Here is a 24,043-nt window from a genome sequence, read left to right on the forward strand (position 1 = left end):
AGACACTTTCGTTTCCTTTATTTTCGAGAAATGGATAGACGAGCCTTTTTAATAACAAAATTAATCAGTTGACCGTGAAACCGTGAATACGACTGTTGTGGACCAGATCGATTATTCTGAATCTAATTCTACGAAACGATATATAGAATTTGGGGCCACTGGCTGACCGGTTGCTGCATTCCGTATCACCTTTAAAAAGAAAAGTCCAAGGCGAAAATTTTCAAAAAAAATCCCAAGAACAAATCTTTTGAATCGAGTGTTCGATACGGATTCGAAGCGACACCGGTAATGACGTGAGAACCTCGTCCCAAAATTGGAAAGTTGGGAGATCTTTGAAATTCTAGAACGAGTCGATTCATCCGAGGGAATAAATTTCCAACGATGAGTCAACTCGTTATTCATTCGTGACTCATCCGTAAACGCGAAATTCTAGTCTAAAGGCGTGAAAAGAAAATGAACAATTAGGTGTCTCCGCTCGGTGCAAGAACGTGGCGACGATTGAACGAGCTCCACGAATCACGGAGGAAAAAGAGAGGATGCTGCTTTAATCAGGGCATGTCGGCGGAGATAGGAGCAGGTTACTCGGAGAGAAAATCTCCAAGTTTCGTGCGGCGCAACGACTTTCTTTCTCCTTCGGATAAGGCGCGTGGGTAGCCGAACCGGGACCCTCGAGGAAGCGTTTCCTACGTTTGAAGCGGTACTCCGCGAAGACGTGGAGACGCAAGGGAGGACGAAGGAACTTTCTCCACCTTCGTTGCTCGCGACACGCTGCCTTGGAAATGCGTGGCTCTCCTCTCTCTCTCTCTCTCTCTCTCTCTCTCTCTGCTCCTCTCTGTTTCGATATCGTTGCACGATAAGAAAGTTCCAATAAAATTCACGTCTAATCCGCGTGTTTTCTGAATCAGTTTTCACAATTCTCCTGTTACGTTTTTAGGAAGAGTGTAATATAAAATTGTACTAATATCGGGAAATAGTTGGAATTTTTATTGTATTTACCAGCTGTGCGGTATCAGAAAGAAAAGACGAAAATTATAATTATAATTGCTTTTAGTTTAGTGGCGGTACGAAAGTTTTATGAAAATGAGGAGTTTTATGAAGGAAATAGGATAGACAAATAACAGAACGATAAACTTTAATCGTCTAGATAGCGGTTTTCGAGTAATTACTATCACTGGTGATATCCTGCGGACTAGTAAAGTATTTCTGTTATAATGTTGATATCGGTACTTGTTTCGTTTAATTAAATTGTTAAATTTATTTCATCGTTATTAATCGAAAACGATACTTACATTTCCATGAGTATCATAACATAGTCGTAATGTAGTCGTTCTTTGAAACTTATTATTTTTCATTAGCTGAATAATTTCGTTAGCCTGTTGGACGTTTTCCTTTTTTGATTGCGTTGTACTGATCGCGTTTGTCATCGTTAATTTTATCGACTTTTTTAAAAATTTTCTACAAGAGAAAAGTAAAAAGAAAAGAAAAAATGAAATCAAGCGTGACGAGCATAAGTAGCTAATTTATTTAGCGTAAATTACGTTTTAAGTTTACTTCTTTTTCTCTATTGGTGAAAGCGACGATTAAATTTTACAATATTGAGTCTTCACCTCGAAGTGAATTTTTTTAACATTACTACTCGTAAAATATCAATTCATAGTAACACTTTAATATTTCGATAACGGAAGTACGTTTGAGAAAAATATAATTATAGATGAGAGAGAATGGCTGGATATTTTCGAGCGATATAATATAAGATGTGTGTGAAAATGTCCAAAGGTGATTTCAACGAAGGACAGAGTAAAATTCCATGTGAATAGAACATAATTATTCTTTGATCTTTGCCAGATTGAAAGACACTTTTCATTCGTCGTATTAGCGAAACTTGAAAAAAAGCATTTGCATGTTTAATCTCTTGCTATTGACTGAGGCAATTACGAGAGGTGCCCTACTTTGAGAAATTTTTAAGTCCTTGCGATCGTCGTCGATGAAAAGTCTTCTTGTGCTTGGTTCAGTCACAGTGACGAACGAAGAGGAATAAAATCATTGTTTCATCGTAGGCTCATTAGAAACGACGACATTAAATATTCTGAAGGTAGGTTTGGCCATTGTCGATTGAGAAATCAAACGGAAGACGGGAACGTGGCCCGTCGTTTGTTTGTCGATTGCGAAATGTTGGATTCGACGTTACATCAATTCCTAACTTGCTATATTAAAGAGTATCTGCTGTATTAAATCAGCTTAAGTTTTTCTTCAACTATTATATTTTTTGTCTCTTAACCATTGCATTTTTTTGTCTCTATAGAGACACGTTAAGAACTTGCACATTAATTCCCAACATGTACTAACTCTCCAGTTGCGTAAACTTTTTCTTTAATCTCCCATCCGATGGCATAACATCTGACGATCTTGAGGGTCAAAAAAAGTAGTCTTCCTCGACCTATCCATTACCGAGAGTAATACGTACTTGTTTAATAACACGTACGTAAAAAACATGATTAATCACATTTCTTGTTTTTCGTATTTTAAAATTCGGCATTTTACCGAGAGATTAAATATATATTTCTATCGTTCTCCGAAATGTTTGAAACATACCTTAATAACATTAATTGTAAAGTTAAATGTAAAAATAAATTAACATTAATATTATTCGTTTCTTTATAAGACGATTCATGGTCTATTTCTTATATCTTCAAATTGATTAGATTATTCCCTTCTTATCAACTTCTTCTTCATATCAATCTACTTCTATCCAGCTACCAAAATGACATAAAATTCAGCAAAACTAACAAAGACGACTTATCATCCCCTTCATATTTGAACGAAAAATCGACCCGCTATCAATTTGTGTTTTTATTATAATTTTTTAATAAATCATTCATGTTACCTACGTTCGCGATGACATTGTTCTCTTATCGTTACTTCACGAAATTTGCATACGTAGCTTCATTCTCGGACGAACTGTAGACACATATTCTATAAAAATATCCACGCTGCTTTAAGATAAAATCAACAGAATGTTGCAACACGTTATTGAAAACTGTGTTTATCGTCGACGGATCGACGTCAGCCCCCTCGATCTGCGTCCAGAAGCTGTAATTGAGATGTTTGAGATCATTGACACAAAAGTTCACGTTTCACCACTGACACAATTCCAACGTGTTAATCGTCCAACTTCATTGAACAATATCTTGATCGTTTGAAAACATGTTATCTCAAGTACAGCTACGTACTCCGGGAAGTGAAATGTCTAATTTAACGATAAATTGCGAGTCGCGACTTAAAAGTCGAAAATGCAAAGAGTTGCGGAAGCTCGTCGATAATTCGTGACGAGACAATGTTGAGAAAGGTTACGCTGAGCTGATAAAAATTTACGCGCAAATCGAAATCGAACGCGCGGCCGTGGGTGAACCACGAGGGAACGACTTATATTTAGCTGCTCGTATATTAACGTAGCGGGTAGCGCTTTATTGCAGTGTGCTATTCTCTGCACACCCCGGTCACGCTTTCTCCGAGATACTCGAGACCAGGGCTCTGTTTTTCCATTTGTACAATCTACGGCAATTATATTTCAGTTTCTTCGAAAAAACGATACTCGTGTTTCACATTGTGTTGATTTGCAATCGATACGCATATACGGACAATAATGTTTATATATATATATATACCATTTCAGAAATCCATGTATCCTATGATCTTTCTATGAAATACTTATGTATATACTGTGTTTTAGAACTATAAAATTATCGAGAATGTTTCAAAAAATATTTATTAATATAGAAATGTTTCTTAAAGAAAAAAGATTATATTTGACGGCAAAAAAAGGATTGACTACTAGACGTTCTTGTTAGGTAACTGTAGATCCAGCATAATAGAATTACATTACATTGAATTCAATATACATTTACAATATTGTTACAATACTGATTAATATATTTTTTAATGATCTCGAAAGTTTCTCATTAAGTTGTTAATTAAGTAGTAATAAACAATTAAATTTTTGTATTTGATATTGGATACTATTGCTTAGATTATCGTCACTGATATATGAAATATCAAATTATTCTTTCTTTACAAGCATATGTTTAATGAGCTAACCTTGCTTTTCATCTCTACTCTTATATTTTAGGCGAAAGAATTCGAAAATAAGAGAATATTGTTACTTTTAATAAATCATTAATGATCTCGTGATTAAAAAGCATCAATGCGTACGTTTTATAACAGTGTCAATTCGAGAAAAGTATTGATTACGCAGAATATTGAAAGTTTAGCATCAAGTTTATACATAAAAATGCAAATTTTCAAATTTAAACCTCAAATCTCAAATCGAAACATTCAAAGTTTTGAATTTAAATTTCAGACAGTCAGGTCGATTCTATCGAACATCGATGCACGTCATCGACTTATCGAGAAGTCTACTGAAAGTCGAATCGCAAAAGCCTGTAATGGCGTCCAGACGTTAGACGCTAGTAACAGCTGTTCGCTTATAGCAAACACTGTGTGTACGTCAAAGCAGAATTTATATATTTATATCAGATATTCATTTCGTGAAGTGAATGGTATAAATAATAAATTCGGAGAAATTAACTTCATCGCATATATACAATGAAATAAACGAAACGAATGTGCTTGAAGCATTATAGGTTATAGCATTGTATTTTTCATGCTTTTTTGTGTTGTGTGTTTATAGAAATTAATTGAGAAACTAGAAATTATAATAATGTCAAGCAGAAACGAAAGTAAAGGGCCAATTCCACCACGGTGGCTTCATTGTCCACGGAAAGCAGTGAAATTGATTCAGAATAAATTTCTGGCATTCAAAACTCCTTTGTCATCTGCATTTGACAGCCAAGTGCCAGAAGAATGCCGTTTCACAGTGGACATGTTATTCGCATCGTTGAAGAGCCAGAAAATAAAGCTAGGCCTATGGATTGACTTAACCAACACCACGAGATTCTACGACAAGAAAAACTTAGAAGCTTATGGTTGCAAGTATTTGAAGTTGCCATGCAGAGGTCATGGTGAAACCCCGTCTGAGGAACAGACCAGAACTTTTATACGAGTTTGTAAGAATTTTATATCATACAACCCGTTGGAGGTTATCGGTGTTCATTGCACACATGGTTTCAATAGAACTGGCTTCCTTATAATTAGTTATTTAGTAGAAACTGATGGAACTAGTGTTGATGCCGGTTTAGTAGAATTCGCCGCTGCAAGGCCACCAGGCATATATAAAGCTGACTATATTCAAGAACTCTTCCGAAGATATGACGATGTAGAGGATGCGCCTGATCCTGCACCTAGACCAGCTTGGTGTTTGGAATATGATGACTCGAATTTAGAAGATACGGATGAAGGAACTAGTACAGACAGTGATAATTATAATCAAGATGTACCTAATAAGAAGAGAAAGCGTGAATTTAACAACAAGAATCCAGTGTTTATGGCTGGTATACCCGGAGTAACTCCTGTTTTGGAGGATAGAAAATTAGGCGGTATACAGAGGTGTGTTCAAGATATTTGTTCTTGGAAATCAAATGGATTTCCAGGTTCCCAACCAATTTCTATGGATGAAGATAATATTAGGCTGTTACACGAGAAACCTTATAGAGTTTCATGGAAAGCTGATGGGACCAGGTTAGACAGCAATATATTTAAAATGTTAAAAATGGTAAAATATTGAAGACAGCTTTACAATATATTGACTTTATTTGCTTAGGTATATGATGATGATTCAAGCAGATGGGGAAATTTATTTTGTAGATAGAGATAATAGCGTATTTCAAGTTAATGGAATGACTTTCCCACATCCAAGAGACATATCTAGAACTCTCAGAGATACACTGTTGGATGGTGTAAGTTCATATCTTTTCTACAAGATTTGTAAATTTTTTAATTATTGAATTAATTATTGATAGAAATAATTTTATAGGAAATGGTAATTGATAAGGCAGATGGTAAAGAATATCCAAGATACTTAGTTTATGATGTAGTGATGTATGATGGTAAAGATGTTAGCAAATTACCATTCTATCCTGATCGTTTTTGTATCATTGAGCAGAAAATTGTAGCTGGCAGACATAGAGCAATGAAAGAAGGAAAATTGAGAAAAGAAATCGAACCTTTTTCAGTTCGATTAAAACAATTTTGGGATATAACACAAGCAGCTAATTTATTGAGTGATAAATTTGCTAAACAACTGGGTCATGAACCTGATGGTTTAATATTTCAACCTGCTAAAGAACCTTATTGCCCAGGACCTTCATCAGACGTTTTAAAATGGAAACCCTTATCGCAGAATTCTGTTGATTTTAGATTAAAGATAATCACAGAATCTGGAGAGGGAATTCTTCCAAAAAAAGTTGGATATCTGTATGTAGGCGGTATGAAAGAGCCCTTTGATAAAATGAAAGTGACTAAACAAATAAAAGAATTAAATAATGCAATAATTGAATGTAAATTTGAGAATGGTCAGTGGGTGTTCATGCGTGAAAGAACTGATAAATCATTTCCTAATTCATACAATACAGCTCAATCTGTATGCAAAAGTATTATAAAACCCATAACCACTGATCGTCTCTTAGATTATATTAATAGGCATCGATTTTTGCAAGATGATTCTGATCTTATGCCACCACCACGTAAAAGACGTTTGAATTGATTGTTCGTAGCTTATTATGTAATTTAAGATAACTAATTATGTAATTTAAGATAACATATTATGTAATTTAAAATAACTAATGTATTTAATTAAGTCTAAGATATAGAAGATAAGTAGGTTTATTGTGAGATTTTGATTGATTTACAAAACTTAAAACTTGTATCTATCCTATTGGACTCCATGAAATTTATTTCATTTGCTGTAAAATTGTAAGAATTTTAAATTGTTCGCTCAATACAGAAACTTTATAATAAATTAAACGTGTTTTCTTGCTTAACCTGTTCTAATCCTTTCCTTTCAGGATAATATTTTATGTCTTTCGATTAAAATAAATTGTAAAACTGTAATTTGTGATTTTTCAGATAGAACTGTTCTGTTATGGTACACGAAAGAATTGACAGTAAAAGAAAAGAGATCTCTACGTGTTAATATAGAATTTGATCATGCAACTTTAGTACGTTGGTCTCCTGATGGAAAAGCTTTCCTCATACATAAAGCTGTAGCAAATACTATCGAAGTTTATAAAATCTCCAAGAAACCAGACGGTACTTTAGCTTCAGCAATTAAAGCTTTAGAATTTTCAAAGGTATCTACTTTTTTTTCTGTGATATTGCTTTTTATACATAAGTTTCATATTTTTTTGTTATTAATGTTTCAGCGGCATACCGAAGATGTTGTTGGCATGGATATTGCATCTACAGGAAAATATATTATTACATGCAGTAAACTAAATGATCTTATAGTATGGGATCTTAAAGGACAAGTGCTTGCAATTATAGAATTGCATCTTGGATCAACCTACCGAGCACGAATATCACCCTGTGGACGTTTTATCGGCACATCCGGTAATTTTTTATAATATTCATTATTTAAAATTTATACTGTATATTAACGATATTTTATTATTTAGGATTTACTCCAGACGCAAACATATGGGAAGTAATATTTAGTAAATCAGGAGAATTTAAACAAGTAGCAAAAGCTTTTGATCTTGGTGGTCACTCATCTGGAATACTTGATTTTACTTTTAGTGCTGATAGTAGTTGTATGGCTACTGTATCGAAAGATGGAACTTATCGTTTATACGACACAAAAAGTAATAAACCAAATTATTTTTTTCGAAAATTACCCTTGTCCCTGATTTTTGTTACATTTTTCGATTTATGTTAATAGTTGAATTTGAAAAAGGAGAAGATCCTCATTTACTTCAAACTGGACCATGGGAAAACACAACAACGGCTAATATTGCGCTATCTCCTAATACAGAAGTATTAGCGATAGCTCATGGATCTTCATTAAGTTTTTATTCTACAATTACTGGCTTGTTGGATGCGACTATAGAAGATATTTTTCTAGGTTTTTTTTTATTTTATTGTGTAATTCATTATAACTTCTGTATTTTTATATTCATATAATATTCATGTTATAGGACCTATTACGTGCCTAACTTTTGATGCTATGGGAGAATATATTTTAGTCGCTGGAGATAGACATATAAAAGTTTTCCAAAATATTACTGGTTATCGAGTAGCAATCGAATCTGCAACACGTAAACTTACGCAGAAGCAAACGTCAGCTACAAAAGAACGTTTAGAAAAACTTATTGAAGACAACAGAAAATTTCTACAAGCAATGGGAGAAAAGTGTCCTTAATCAATTAAACATAAATTCTTTCTAAGGAAAATGATTTTGAAGTTACATTTAAAACAGATTATTTGTAACATAATTTTTTAATGTATTTGAATAAAGAGATTCATACGCAAATTCACTTGTTTATATTAATAATGTAAAAACATTTAATATGCTTTACTTCATTGTTTTGTAATATAAATTACGTTATTACGCACAAAACTTGTAATTTTGAAAAATGTGGACAGAAAGAGATGTTAATTTTGTTGACCTTGAGCATGTAAATATTTGGTCTGGACAACATTGTTTCATTTGTATCATTATTCTTATTACCATTGACAGTTGTACAAAACGTTATGCGAACTGCAATAGAGGTTTGTCATAAATTAAAATATTTATATTATTTGTACTTATATATTAAATATATGTATCTTGTAGCAGTCAATTTCCCCAGTCGGATGGGATTTCATTAATGATTTAAGTGCTTTACCAGAAGATAAAGATGTCAGTATGTATATGTTTGCTATAAGATTTAAATATTAAGCAATAATAATATGACAGAAAATATTTTAAAAATAATGTTTCTCAGTTATAGATTTTCTTTTGCAAAGATTACAACGGAGTCAAATTTATACATGGGTTGGTTCACTACTCCTGACATTAAATCCTAATAATGAAGTATCAACATTTGATTTGTATAATTCTTCAGAATTTGATAAACATGTTAATACATCTGAAGCAAGTCCTCACATATTTGCTATTGCCGCTAAGGCACATTATAATCTTATAAACGAAATTGGACGAACTTCTCAGGTAGAAAATTCATTAAAAAATTAATAAATTAATTTTTGTTTAAACTTATCTGTACATCATGTGTTAAGGTAATTATTATAAGTGGAGAAACTGGAACAGGAAAAACATTTAATGCTTATAAGTGTCTAGACTTTCTTAGTAACATCAATAAAAAATCAGTACAATTATCTCAAGGGGATTGTGCATTCAATATTATGCTAAGAATTACAGATGCTTGTCATTTAATATCTACTTTTACAACTGCCTGTACTGAAAAGAATGAAGTAAGTTCAAGACATGGGCAACTTATAAAGCTTCATTATAAAGGTGGAATTATTTCTGGTGCAACTATTAATTCGTTTCTTTTGGAAAGAAGTAGAGTAACAAGAGGTGCAAACAATTTTCAAATTTTTTATCAGGTTTGATTTATATTTTTTATTTATTTATTTCTATGTAGCTAAATATATCTGTATAAGAAAAATATATTTCAGATGATATTTGGAATGTCATCGGCAGAACTTGAAAGTTTTTATTTATCTAAAGATAAATATTATGATATATTAAACATCACGGATTATAATAAAAAAAAGTATTTTCAAGAAAGTTTCCAAGATACTCTAGAAGCACTGAATGCATTGGATTTCAAACTTCATCAGAAAAGTGACATTTTTCAAGTTCTTGCTTTATTGATTCATATGGGAAATATTAAATTTAGAGAAGATGATGAAATATGTGTAATTGATTTTAATAATAATAGTATGTTGTGTAAATTATTTTATATACATAACATAGAAATGAGGAATTTTATGCAATCACATTTACAGAATCAAAGGAAGCCGTGAAAAATACTTGTGATCTTAGTTCTTTAACTGAAGAAACTATTATGGAATTGCTTACTACTATTCTTATAAATCCACAAAGTATTTGGCGAAAACATACATCATATCATCGACACCTTGTTACCATTGATGCATGTCGCAACAGATTACATAGTATCATTAGACATATGTATGATCTTCTTTTCCACTGGATTTTAAATCATGCAAATAAAACTTTATCTTTAAAACAACAGTATTCACAATGGCTTGGTATGTTATAATACTACATTTTTACATTAGAAATTAAACAAATCAATTATATACACATATTTTCTTTAGGCATATTGGATATCTTTGGTTTTGAATGTTTTACTAAAAATGGTATAGAACAACTTTGCGTAAATTATGCTAATGAAAGAATACAACAATATTTTATAAAAACTTATGTAGAAAGTAACTGTAATAATTTGCAAGAAGAAGGTCTTATTGAAAGTTGCGTAGTACCTTTACATACTATCAATTTATACAAAGAACGTCTAAACATTATTGAAGAAAATTTATTTTTGACTTTAAATGATGTATGTACAAAATTCATATTTAATTGTATATAAAAATTATTATTACAATAACATTGTAATTTTTATGTTATAGGTTTGTCAATCACCAGTAGCGATTGATACATTAACAATGATTCAATTAGCTTGTAAAAATTTACACAATAGACAGAGAAAATTTTTAAGCATAAAAGAAGAAAACTTCGTTATAGAACATTATTCCAGGCCCGTTGCATATTGTATAGACGATTTAATGTCTAAAAATACGGATAAGGTATTAAATACATTTTACAATTTAGAATGAACATTATTAATAATTTTTAAAACTTTTTATAGGTTCCAAATGAAATGTCTTTAATTTTCAGTGCAAGTAAAAATAAATTTCTTCGTTCCTTAATAAATTTTGGGGAGGAACAGTATTTACATATCGTAAAAGCATCTACTACAAAAAAGACTATGTTAGCTAAATTAAAATATAATATGGATACACTTATTAAGGAACTTAGCAAATGTGACTTGCATTACGTACGATGTGTTAAACCAAAGTAATATATACTTTTTTTACAACTGTTTTTTTATACTATCGTTGTATTTAATAATTAATTTTTTCAGTCGATCGATAAACAATGAATGGGACCGAAAAGACTTTCAAAAACAATTAGCATGTATTGGCATTTTTGATGCCCTACCTTTAGCTAAATGTAAATATCCTTTCCGCTTGCGTTATCAAGATTTTTATTATCGTTATTTCAGAAAACCTACAGGTAAGTAGTACAGATATTTGTTTATTGAGATATAAATGAAAAATATAAAATAAAAATATTTAACAGAAAAGATCAATCTTGACAAATGTAGACTGATTCTGGAATCAGTTGCATCTAAAAAAAGTCTACAAACACAAGTTCATTTTGGAAAGCAAATGATATTTTTAACAGAATTTATTTTTCTTAAATTAGAATCTTATAGAAGGAATTATCGTATAAGATATGCTAACAAAATAAAAGCATCCTGGATAAGGTACAGTAAGTATAACATTTCGCCTATGTCTTTTTTTTATTTTTTGTACAAAATTTTATTTGCAGAATATAGAAAACTGGCTACTTCAAAATATTTGATTAACTCTTCAGTACAAAAGGTAGACATCACGAACAAAGATGATACAGTTGTCAAAGTTACACTTGACCAAGAATTGACAAATTCAAATACTTCTGATGAGAACGATGTATTTGTTGCTAGTTTCATCTCCCAAAATAATAACGAAATAAGTTATTCAAATATTGTAATAGAAAATGAAAAAGATAATGAAAATATTGGTACAAATGAGAATTTGAATAAAACTTATTCAAAAAATAAGAATGAATATGAGAATAAGTGGACAAAAATATTAGGGGTTTTGGAAAAAGTATATATTTTTAAAAACTGGAAAAATAAAATTAGAAACCTTAAATGCCAACTCAGTTCTTTTGAAAATAATACTATAAAATTTATGAAAACGATTAATTCTGATCATTTTCAAAACTTAAACATAGTAACGACTTTTATATATATAATGATATAGTATTTATTAGTTATAGTATAATAATAGTAACGATTTATTTAAACAGTATTTAGATATATTAAATAAATATAAATTCTGTAAAAAACATCAATAAAAGAAAAAATATATATAGGGAGATAGAGTTGGTATTTTTGTTTGCTATCTAAATATTATTTTAATGTATAAAAAATTAATTCTTTTAGGACAAAGTTGTTGCCATTGAAATGGATTCTTCTTTATTTTTTTACAAAAATAGAATTTTAAGTCGACGATGGCTTGCTGCAGTAAGTATTAAAATTGAAATAATATTAAAAAATGATACTAATATTACTAAAATGATACTAATGTGTAAATGAAATATTTATTTCAGATACCGATAAGAATGCATACTCGGACTACATGTATGACAAAGTCGTATGTATTGCCACGTAGTGTATTACCGCAAGGATTACAAGACTGTCTTTAATACAATACAATCAGTTTTCCTGAGATAAGTCATTGCTTCAGTCTTTCTTATTGTTACTTTAATAAATATATCCTATTATAGCTTTTAACAATATACTGAAGACACTGTTATAAAAATACTACTATAAGTAAAGTTATAAATAACAAATCTTACATTTTATATACAAATACAAAATCTTTTTTCGCTTTAACGAGAAAATGATACAATGTTTATATGTATTTCGAAAACCAAATGAAATCCTTTTAAAAAATAATTTTTGTCTATGTCAAAAATCATCCATAAAATTATTAAGTCTTAATAATTAATTATAAATTAATATTAATTAGTTAATTATTATAAATAACTATATACCAGATTATAAGTATCATAAGGTCTTCTTTTATCTCTAAGTACTAATAGCCTTCGTGATGCCACTGAAGCAAACTTAGCTTTTACTTCGCTTCTTAATATTTGATAATTCGCTCTCAAAGTAATTCGTCTTAAATTACTAGGAGGTACCGGCCGTCCACCAGCGAACGCAAATCTAAAATTGTATTACAATTAGAAAGATATATACAAAAATATTCCATTTAATCCTTAGATGTAATAAAATTATATACCTTATTTCTCGCCGTGGACCTCGTAGTGTAGAATCGGTGAATGCTGTTTGTTTTCTTACAGACTTAACTTCAACGTATTTTATCTTACTTTTGATAGTAATAGGAAGAGAAATAGGTTTTTTGTGCACATTTACCGTGCTCTTATAATTAAATGGTAAATATGGTAATAAAGAATCTCCATAATGTTCTATAAAAGGTTCAATATCTAAGATATAAGCTTGTGACCTTATAAGAGCACAAATACTAAGCTACAATTAAAAAGTGTATTAGTACTGAAAATGTAAATGTAAAAAATACATTTCAAAATTAACTTACAGCTATTTTTTGCCATAAGACGGAACCAGGTAGTGCAAATTTTAAAATATTATGTACAGAAAGTGGAGAATCTATCTTCTGTTGGAAAAGTATTAAAGGTTGAATACTAGCTAGTAACTCCATAGCCATTATGCTTTTCTTATTACCATTTATATTTATTTTTTCTTCCTTTAAGAGCACGTTCTCCAATGTGGAGATATATCTTTTGACAATAAAAATCAATTTTATAATAATTCTATCACTGTTGAATAACATCTAAATATATAATAGTTTATTTACCTATCAGCAACAGATGGCCAACGAAGCATTAATTTTAGTGCACATTCCTTAAAGAGTGCTTCAAGATTTGGATTTATGAAATTCTGTCCTAAAAGTAATTCCAATAGTAATTCAGTGAGTTTATCAACCTGTAATAAAAAAATATATATATATTGAAGGTCTCAAAATATTATTTTATAAATCAATTAGCACAATTCACATAATCTCATTACAAAATATTACCGAAGTTAAATGGTATGGATAAACAGCCTCACTGTTGCTTGCGATTGCAATAATAAGTTGACATGTTCGAGTTGATACTCTTGTATATTGTATATTATTCGAAATTATCATAGATCTAGCAATAGACATTAATTTATCTATTGCTCCCTCTCCACTTAAATGAGGATTAGTAGCACAATCATTAATTAAAACCTATAAATTATATATGTTATTTATGAAAAACATATATATTTACAATATAATTTATATACATATTTACAAGAATTATATAAATTAAATTTACCATACCTGAAATGTTTTTTGTGACCCGTTGAATAATGTTTTTAATGCACGTTTTGCATAATTATTTCTTGCTTCTGTAAGCCTTATATCACATATTTCTGATTCTATAAAACATAGAATAGTAAATTAGTACAGCAAACAGTGTTAGTACAAGTTATAAATTAATAGAAGTAGTAAAAGTATACCTTGAATAAATGGTACGCTACTCTGTAATATATTAACTGGCTCATTAATTTTTTGTACTAGATTAACAATACGTTCATTAGGAACGAAGACCTTTGCTTCTGTGTGATATTCAGGCATAGATTCTGGTGCACCTAATATTGGATCAATATCACATAAATTAGTAATCACAGCATTTACATCTGTAGATGTCAAACGTTTCCGTTTGCTGTGTTTTAATCTTGTCACGCATTTCTGAAAATTGACTTCACTTAGACCTATTGTTACATTAAATATATATATATATATATCTTCAGAGTAATTTAATAAAGAATCCCAGATATAATAACGTATGTACATGTAGAACTTCTCTGAGTCGATATGAGGCATCCTCAGCAAGTCTTTTTAACAAAGAGTCTGGTAAAGGATGCATTCCCAGTTCTTCTCCAATTGCAGATATCCAGTCCGTACTAATTATAGCGTATCTTCTCGCGTTGTTGTCGTTTGTACTGTTGCTGTTGGTATCTCCATTATTGTTAACGAAAGAATTACCGTATCCTGAACTAGTTTGATTTGCTAACATCTCTCTCATGATTTGAAATTATACAAAGTATAAATACTTCATCTACATGTGTTCGTTTTGAAACAATATGGCTGGCGAAATGAAAATTGCATCGTTTATTGTCATTTCTTTCGATTCTAGAGTACTTTTAATAAGAGGCGATGATGTGTCGATAGATCTTAATTCAATGTAAAAGTATCAATTTACTTTGTTAATCTCATCGGGATTAATAGCAAAATGATATTGCCGGTACTAATGGATGTTACATATGCATATACATATATACAGCAGCAATGAAATCTGAAAATTATAATTTTGTCCTAAAGATGTCGCTAAGACTTGCCAAAGTTTTCTTCTTTCCTTATTTATCTCGTGAAACGAATTCATCGTCCGTCATTGTCTCGCTTGAAAGCTGACGTTTCGTAAAATTTCAAGAGGCGTCGACCAATCGGAAGTGTCGACGAAATTTACGCACAGAAATATCACTGACGTGTCCAAGGGGAAGGAGACTTCTAGAGTTTATGATCATTCCCAGTTTGTCCAAGAACATTAGCTGGAAAACAATAGTGCTTGGCGTATTGTATTGAATTCCGATATATAATCTGTATAAGCGAACGAAATTATGGCGGCGGTATTAAATACATTTGTAAACTCTTTCACCAAGAGACTGTGAGTACTGTTTCTTTAACAGCCTTTGCCGAATGTCGAGCATTTCCTCTGAAACGACACTTTCATCATCGTCGTTCTAACTTTCTTATTTCTCTTCTTTGTTGATTTCTCATAGCTGTATCTATCTCGTGATTTTTGAAATACAGCTATATGTATATTAATGTTACAAATCAGAAATTGTTGTAAAGAAATGTTTCATAAAAATCTTTTTTTCTTTTTTTTTTTACGCAACTTTGAATAAAAGCAATTAACGTGATATGCGTTTTTTCGTTATCTACGTTACTGGTACGTTGCGTGGCCTTCGAACATATACATATGTATATTCGAGAACTTCATTAATGTGAATATTTTATGTAGTGAAACTTTATTTGCGAGCATAGTATGATGTATGACGTGTTACTAGTTACATCGAGCGTGAAGTTGCAACTACACTTGTTTTCACAAATAGTTTTTACTTCTTTCCTGATACTAGTTTTAATACTTATTAGCTTTCACTTTGTTCTTAAATTTCATTTATATTGTTAAATTTATTCTTGTTGCAATATCGCAAGATAATTTTCGTTGTGAATGTAAAATATATAAAAAAATATATAGAAAACATGAGAAAAATTTATAATTGCAGGGAGCCTCCCGTTAGACAACACTTGAAAAATGTCTACGGGTGTCTGTCCATGTCAACGCTATCCGCTACCGCAGGAGTTTATGTTCACATGTACTCAGAGCTGTTGCAAGCTAATTTGTTAACAACTCTTGGTACATTGGGTTTGCTGTTTGCTTTGATCAGTACACCAGACAACGGGAAAAATCAAAAATTACGACTTAGTTATCTTTTGGGATTTGCATTCTTTTCCGGACTTGGTTTGGGTCCTTTACTTCAATTGGTTATGAGTATTAATCCAAGTATTATTGTAACTGCATTGGTTGGTAAGTTATTGTAATTTAAATTTATCTTTAAGAATAATAGATAATAATGGTAATTCGTTTTCTGATCATCAGATTATCATAAAAATTGTACTTGATAATATTATTATTTTTTCAGGAACAACTGTTGTATTTGTGTCATTTAGTATTTCCTCTCTTTTGGCTGAAAGAGGACGTTGGTTATATCTTGGTGGTACCTTAATTAGCTTGCTAAATATTATGGTTCTGTTTTCATTCGTGAATCTATTATTACGCTGGTCTTTCTTCTACCAAGCCCATTTGTACATTGGACTGTTTTTAATGTGCGGTTTCGTTATTTATGATACGCAGTTGATTATTGAAAAATACCACATGGGCAGCAAAGATTTCATTCTACATTCTTTAGATCTATTTGTAGATTTCATTGGTATTTTCCGCTACCTCCTCATAATCCTCACGCAAAAGGTAAAAACCACATCATACATGCAAATATTATTCTATATATGAAATATAAATTTTCAAATGTTTGATAAGTATGAGCTACTATGATGAAGTGAATGTGAAATAATCGAATGTTTAATTTAGAGTACTGATTATAAATGAAGAAAAATTCTGAAAATGAGATTTGAGTTACATAGCATTACATGTTAAGAATGTATATTACGTGGATTACGAATAGAATCAATAGATCGTAGAATACAGTTATAGCTTGTAATAAATGAAATAATAATTCAAGATTTTTTTCAATTATTTTAACTCTATTTTTACATTAATGACTCTACAACTTTCATCTTTTTCGACCATGTTTAATATGTGAAATATTCATACATATAACACACATTCTTATCATAAATGATATAGTAACTCAAATTTCACGTATATACATACTAAGAATTACTTCTTAGTCGTAATCAGTTTTTCAAACTAAACATGTAATCTCTTTCCTTTCATTCAGAATTATCACATTACGGAGAGCAGATAAAGTGTTACAAAATGTTTTCTTCGAGACCATTATAGATATCAACTTGAAATTTTAAGGTGCTGAATGATGCGATTAACATTTTGTACAAGATATTTTGGGAATGAGTTTTTAGGCATGGAAAGAGTGCCACTCCCATTTTATATGATATATATATGAAATAATATATTCAATATTCATAAAAATCTTATCAAATCTAACAATTCTTATCTGAAGCGATCTTCTTTTTTGTCCTGTGAATTAAGAAGTTATAGTGGATAATATCTTATGCAGAGGGAGTTCCATGTAGGTCAAAAGATAACAAAGAAATTTATTCTGCTTCAAATATTATCTTAACATATTTTATTGCATTTCTTAAATGTTAATAAAAATGAATGAACATTATCTTTTTTCTACAAGTATGAATTCGAAGTGAATCTCTTCAGAAATTGTTCTCTTGGGCGTCCTATCTGAAACCCAATACTAAGGATAAACATTTGTCTGGCTTCTTTTCTCCGAATGTAAACATTTCGAATTTGTATTTATAAAACAAAAACAGTGTTCATTCATTTTTATTAACATTTAAGAAACAATTTCAAGTCGATATCTACAATGGTTTCAGAGAAAGCTTGTAACATTTTATTTGCTCCACTTTATATATATATCGGTGTCATTTATTTCATCACAGTAAATCATCCTTATCGCATGGTATAATTTACTAATATGTGCTTATTTTTATTCATTATAGGAAATATCAAAAGATCAACGTAAACGCAGAGATTAAATGGGAGCAAAGGAAGTTGTAAAATATCATACCATTCAAGTAAATCCATGAACTAGAGGTCTTCATCCTATCTATTCATATGTAAGACGTATATTTACTATGATAAAATAAATTTAAATAATGCAGCTTATCATTACATCAGAAAATTTTTAGAAATGCATTGGTCATAAAAACGCAATGTATTTATTTCGAATTACTTAGTTTTTATTTTTTTTTTCAATTATCTATTAGATTTATATACATGTATACTATTAATAGATATAAATTTATTGTACTATATTTTTATCTTTCAATAAACAAAATTTCCCAGCGTTTCTACTCTCTTTTTTTTTTTTTTATTTCTAAGGATGGTATTTGTAAATGCAAATAATGATATAGAAGTCAGTGTTATAGGTTTAAAGTCTTATTTATTAAAATGTAACTTTACACATATGTTTATCATTTACATACGTATATAAAACACAAAAATTACACGTCACGCATCGATTTTTGTGAATATAAAAAATGTATGAGAAAACAAATCGATGATAATGGAGTGTAATATGATTTCTGTCTTACGACAAATGTACATACGTCAAGAGATTGTGTACAAACTGTGTACATACGTCAACAAGTGACATCACTTTTCAGACTGTACTTAATAAGGACGCTGGCGATCTCTATCTCTATCTCCTCGGCTAAAATAAAAAAAAGAAATTAATAATTCGTTATTTTTCATTCAACACAGTTAAGTTAATTATAAAAACCAACCCTCCGCCGCCTCTCATCGGACCACCTCGTCCACCTCTTCCTCCCCTATCTCCACCACGGAAGCCCCCTCGACCACCTCTATCACCACCTCGACCACCTCTATCACTTCTGAAGCCTCCTCGACCACCTCGGTCTCCACCACGATTTCCTCTTCCACCACCACTGCTACCACCAGCACCTTGTGGTTTTAAACTTTTGCAGAGGTTACATTGATCCCTCCATGCGAAATTTGTATTGCCACATTCTGGATTGGGACATCTTTAAATATATTAAATAAGTTATTTATAAAATATCTTACCTATATAGTACAGTAAATGTATTGTTAGAGAAAAAATTTAATGGTACCTCCAATCTCCTCCACGGCTACCTCCATCACGTCGATCATCACTTCCACCACCTCGATGATGATGATCATCTCTGTCACCGCCACCGCCACGACTTCCAAAACCACCGCTTCCACGACCTCGGCCACCCCCACCGCGACTTCCACCACTACGATTACCTTGCCAGTTGCTTTTGTGCTGAGCAATTTGTACTTTTATAGTTCGTCCTTTGAATTCTTTTCCATCGAACCAGTCTATCGCAGAACGTGCAGCATTCTGATCATCATAAGTAACGGTAGCTTCGCCTTTAGATTTGCCAGTGTTTTTATCTTTGTACATCCATACTTTAGGTTTTCCTGTTCGCTTATCATGCTATTTATATTAAAAGATACTAGATTTATTTATTTGTTTATATAATGTATTTCGTGTGCTACCATGATATGTATATACATAGTAAGGTATTAAACTTGCTGCTATGTAAACCTGCTACCATGATATGTATATACATATAAGGTATTAAGATATGTATATACATAGTAAGGTATTAAACTTACTTTGATAATACCGATGGCTCCAAAGTGTTGACAAATTTCTTCTTCCGAAATTGAAGGATCCATACCAGATACAAAAATTGTATCTTCTTGTGTAACCATTCCATCATTGCCACCACCACGGTCACCGTAGCCCCCTGCAATTTAATAGAAATTAACATTTCGCCTAGCATGATACTCCTTGAGGTAAGGAATGATACTTGCAAATCTACTGTCCCTAAACCTACTCAAGTCTAAGCTAACAAGTGGAAAACTTTTGTATCGGGTTAAAAACAGCTAATAACACAGTAGACATTGGAGGAATGAAATTTTGCAAACCATATGGAACTTTAATCTATTATAATTTTTTTGTATTACAATTAAGTCCCTTACAAATATCTCTCCCCAATGTATGCACATTTTATCTTTAAGATCGTTTTAAAATAATAAGTAAACTTAAGTACTATTGTTTCAAGCAAAAATATTTTGTTGCTCTTTCTTCTTGAAGCATTACCAATATATTTAGAAATTATAACTTATTCTAGCAGTGAAAATATAACAACTCTTATTTTGTTTAATAACCATTACCCACAAATAATGTGTTTCCGAGTGAAAAGAAACTTCTTTTGTTGCATTATATACCAGGAATTTTGTAATTTACGTATGTTGAAAAACATACAATTACTTTGACATTAGTTTTCGTTTCAGAATACACAAATCTTTTTCTTGCCTATGAGTGATATGTCTTTCTTAATAACACTTGAGCTTTCTTAATTTGTTCATTTATTATACCACTATTATTACATATACCTATCTTCAATACCTTGAGTATAAAGTTATCAATTCAAAGGTATTTTTTTTCTCTTTGACCCGTGCAGTAACAAAAATATTAGTACTCATTGGCCTAAAATTCTTAGTAGCATATAACAATATGTAGAGAACACAAGGTTGCAGCTTAACATACAAAAGGGCTGCAACATTATTTTTATTCTTACCATTTCCCTATATTGTATTTTTGGGGATTTACCCAATTCACCAGCTGCCTTTTATATATGCTTATTATCCGGGGATGTTTTAAAATATTAAAATAGATGGAGCATGAGCAGCACAAATACTGATTGAAGATAAATTTTTCTTTATATAACAACTTATATATACACTTGTTCATTTTCATACATAATTAAACGAGATTTAATGTTCAAAGCGCATAGCGCATTTGCACCTCAAATTAATATTTAATAAACTTCAAATTTTTGTGATCTTAGTTATTCAATTTTATATATAATATATAGAAACGCATAAAAAATTAATCCCATAAAAATTTATTTTCACTGGAAAAAGCAATTGGTGATCAGAGCAGCCTTTATCATGCTGCAGTAACATTGTCATGTTTTATAGCTACAGTATTTTTTAAAGCTACACTGCTAAATTCTGGCAGAGAAAACTGAATCCCTAACAATGTTGTATAGCAGCCCTTTCATATAATACGAGTAACCGAGTATTTAAATTTTAAATATTAGAGTGAAAGCTTGAATAGCACCAGACTAGTACAGACAGTCTGGTGCATTTACCTTTGTTATAACCACCACGGCCACCGCCACTGCTAAAACACAGAAGCAGATATACCAATGAGTTGACTCATGGACAGACTGATCGATCGATCGATGCATGGCGAATCAAATGCTGCTCGCCACCTCTCTTCTTGATGTACCTACTGTCTAAATGTCTGTGGTCACTATATTACTTAATACTAAATATAAGTCCTGTGTACCGTCATGTTAGTCCGTTACGTCCAGCATGCAAAAATCATATTTTTTCTCTGCATAGCTACTATTAATAACTTTGAGAGAAATAAATTGGTCAAGACAATCCTGTGCAAGAGATTATCCTATTTACGTCGAATGTACATGAATCTTCTATCTGAGAATTTATTGATAAAGGATTACTAAATATTCATTAACATTTGAAGCATATATATAATAAAACCAGTAGAGTAAAAGTTGGAATAAAAAATTATGAATTATTTTGGATAAACAACTGTAATGTTAGTACAACATTAATATCCTACTACGAAGTATAGACAAAATGTATTAAAGAAACACTGATATATTCAATAAAACTCCAACTTATATAATAATACTATTTCTATTATAGTATAAACTGCGATCTGTTAAAAGGAACTTTAAACGTCTTTCAATTGTCTAGTCGATTTCAATAACCCTATTCAGACAACAGTGGCCCCAGTGGCAGTTTAAACTGCTTTACAGGTATAATCAATACAAAACCATTATGTATACACATTGTGTCATCACTTACTGTAATGATATAAAATCAATATGTACCACACATTACAACCACATTACGTCATTTGTCATATACAACCTGTTTTTTACCTTTACCAGTTATACCTGTGTTAAACCTGTAGGCACACTTCAAACATATTAACGCCCAATGGGCATAAAGCCATTTGTAAAGAGACAACAATTCAATTTCATTATTGTCATAAGAATTTCATTTCATACCTTGTTTACTTCATGAATGTATTTACCTCTCCACTGATTAATATTGTTGATATATGATTCAACTTTTTTTTATTGACCTTATGGTTTTTTTCGCTTTATTATATACGTATATGCATACGCATATGTATATATATATATATGTATAAATAGTACAAACAATAAACTTACTTGTAACTACCGCCAGAGCGGTCACTGTATCCCCCACGATCTCCATATCTACTGCCACCGCCTCCTCCTTGACCTAGGTACATACATGTATATGTTATATCTTGAAAGTAAAAATTTATACTTTATCTAAATTGTAATATTTAAAATACCTCCACCATAGCCTCCACCAGAACTATTACGGCTGTAGCCTCCACTGCCTCCACCTCCACCTCCATGACCATAACTGCTATTATAATTGCTGCTGCCACCACTATTTCCAGAACCTCCACTACCATAAGTCTGGTAACTGCTTTGACTTTGTGATGGATTGTAGTCTTGGCCACTACTGGAATTGTAACTGTTGTAACTGCCATAATTGCTTCCGCTACTTGGTGGTGGTTGACTATATTGATTGTAACCACCACTACCACCACTGGATGGTGGTGGGTATGAAGTATCTTGACCACCAGAAGGTGGTGGCTGATTATACTGATTATACCCCTGTTGTTGGTAATTTGAATACTCTAAAACATATGTAAAAACGCATTAACCATTATTATAGAATTCAGCATAAAATTTTAATTATTATACTGTGATGTTAAGTGATGTCTTAAATGAAAATTATATTTTTGAAATTTATTTCTATTTGACACCTTTTCTTATAAAGGCGTGTTTTGAAACATTCGTAGTTTGTATTTTCTCGACTTCAAGATATAATTAAGCACTCTTCAATCGCAATTGTAATGGGGATTTAGTATTATCAATTACAGAATAACTACACATTAAAAAAAAATATGCAGGATAGTGCACATTGTGACGAAATGTTCCAAAAATTACACGAATACTAATTATAGGAGTAGCATTTACATATCAAATTGTACAAAATGGAGTAAAAAAAGTAGGCCGAGACGCTTGGAATGCCGATCAATAAATTTACGTGAAGATGTAGAGAAACAGAGAACATCACTAAAATTTCCATTCTGGTCCATCCTTTTATGTAATTATGTACAATCATTGATTAATTTGGCTTTGATAATGCATTATAAGTTAGATTAAATTGGCAGAAGAAACTTCAAACGTGGCAATACGAATTATAGCGCTACACGCGTTATTTAAGAAATTCTTTTCGGAGTAATAAAAGGATCAATTTTTTTCTATTATAAAGTAAATTGTAGATTTCAACGTGAAAATTCGAAATTTTTCTACTTACGGTTGTCCGTCATCGTGCCTTCCTTCGGTAATCAAATTCCCACTCGGTACGTAATGGCGGGAATGAAGCGATTTTTCAACAACGACCCGAACAGTCTACGTTCAACGATAGAACTTAGTATATCACCACCGGATATTGACTATACAAGCCGGAAGTCTTCTGTAATAGATGGCACTGTTAGCTGCGAGAATTTTAAATAGTCAGTTGACTACGTAGTAATGTCTATAAATTCAAATTTGAAACAATTGTTTAGTAAATATTTCATTGTTAAAACGATATTTCCAAAATTAAGTTTTTAATCAGACATCTCCCGATTAAAAAATACTTTCGATACATTTCTTAGGGAATTTGGTGAGGAAGAGAAAGTACAAAGGA

The 24,043-nt window shown here is 31.2% G+C and overlaps 6 protein-coding genes across 8 annotated transcripts; 4 read left to right on the plus strand and 2 right to left on the minus strand.

Annotated features, from left to right (window-relative positions):
* The first annotated feature begins 1,766 nt into the window (after positions 1–1,766).
* LOC122534919 (transducin beta-like protein 2) lies at positions 1,767–8,422 on the plus strand. The gene is made up of 7 exons (XM_043666001.1): positions 1,767–1,797; positions 1,967–2,092; positions 7,021–7,244; positions 7,317–7,503; positions 7,569–7,754; positions 7,832–8,014; positions 8,088–8,422. The coding sequence occupies exons 1-7, from the start codon at positions 1,767–1,769 to the stop codon at positions 8,309–8,311; spliced, it is 1,161 nt and encodes a 386-aa protein (XP_043521936.1). The 3' UTR covers positions 8,312–8,422.
* LOC122534922 (mRNA-capping enzyme) lies at positions 4,391–6,914 on the plus strand. Its single transcript, XM_043666003.1, has 3 exons — positions 4,391–5,634; positions 5,717–5,852; positions 5,930–6,914. Exons 1-3 carry the CDS (start codon positions 4,718–4,720, stop codon positions 6,656–6,658), a joined length of 1,782 nt encoding a protein of 593 aa, XP_043521938.1. The 5' UTR covers positions 4,391–4,717; the 3' UTR covers positions 6,659–6,914.
* Positions 8,423–8,490: 68 nt separating the features above from the next.
* Positions 8,491–12,647, plus strand: LOC122534921 (myosin-M heavy chain-like). Its single transcript, XM_043666002.1, has 14 exons — positions 8,491–8,661; positions 8,726–8,795; positions 8,877–9,100; positions 9,169–9,498; positions 9,571–9,835; positions 9,904–10,167; positions 10,237–10,475; positions 10,549–10,725; positions 10,788–10,996; positions 11,064–11,215; positions 11,282–11,473; positions 11,534–11,853; positions 12,192–12,272; positions 12,359–12,647. Exons 1-14 carry the CDS (start codon positions 8,644–8,646, stop codon positions 12,452–12,454), a joined length of 2,637 nt encoding a protein of 878 aa, XP_043521937.1. The 5' UTR covers positions 8,491–8,643; the 3' UTR covers positions 12,455–12,647.
* LOC122534923 lies at positions 12,331–15,202 on the minus strand. The gene is made up of 8 exons (XM_043666004.1): positions 14,672–15,202; positions 14,337–14,568; positions 14,158–14,255; positions 13,870–14,061; positions 13,648–13,775; positions 13,369–13,570; positions 13,054–13,301; positions 12,331–12,977 (listed from the first exon to the last, which is right to left on the minus strand). The coding sequence occupies exons 1-8, from the start codon at positions 14,903–14,905 to the stop codon at positions 12,788–12,790; spliced, it is 1,524 nt and encodes a 507-aa protein (XP_043521939.1). The 5' UTR covers positions 14,906–15,202; the 3' UTR covers positions 12,331–12,787.
* Positions 15,203–15,340: 138 nt separating this feature from the next.
* Positions 15,341–18,465, plus strand: LOC122534925 (probable Bax inhibitor 1). The gene is made up of 4 exons (XM_043666009.1): positions 15,341–15,544; positions 16,167–16,468; positions 16,584–16,909; positions 18,151–18,465. Exons 1-4 carry the CDS (start codon positions 15,498–15,500, stop codon positions 18,184–18,186), a joined length of 711 nt encoding a protein of 236 aa, XP_043521944.1. The 5' UTR covers positions 15,341–15,497; the 3' UTR covers positions 18,187–18,465.
* A 111-nt stretch (positions 18,466–18,576) lies between these two features.
* Positions 18,577–23,818, minus strand: LOC122534924 (RNA-binding protein cabeza-like). Of its 3 annotated transcripts, none has more exons than XM_043666007.1 (8): positions 23,669–23,818; positions 22,629–22,982; positions 22,480–22,552; positions 21,361–21,389; positions 19,814–19,947; positions 19,282–19,631; positions 18,937–19,194; positions 18,577–18,863 (listed from the first exon to the last, which is right to left on the minus strand). In XM_043666007.1, the coding sequence occupies exons 1-8, from the start codon at positions 23,679–23,681 to the stop codon at positions 18,824–18,826; spliced, it is 1,251 nt and encodes a 416-aa protein (XP_043521942.1). In that variant the 5' UTR covers positions 23,682–23,818; the 3' UTR covers positions 18,577–18,823. The 3 variants fall into 3 exon arrangements, with proteins under 3 accessions (XP_043521942.1, XP_043521941.1, XP_043521943.1); XM_043666006.1 differs by having other exon boundaries at positions 21,361–21,392; XM_043666008.1 differs by lacking the exon at positions 21,361–21,389.
* Positions 23,819–24,043: the final 225 nt, after the last annotated feature.

Source organism: Frieseomelitta varia, unplaced genomic scaffold (assembly GCF_011392965.1).
Source record: "Frieseomelitta varia isolate USP_RPSP 00005682 unplaced genomic scaffold, Fvar_1.2 scaffold_649, whole genome shotgun sequence".
NCBI classification, from domain to species: Eukaryota; Metazoa; Arthropoda; class Insecta; order Hymenoptera; family Apidae; genus Frieseomelitta; species Frieseomelitta varia.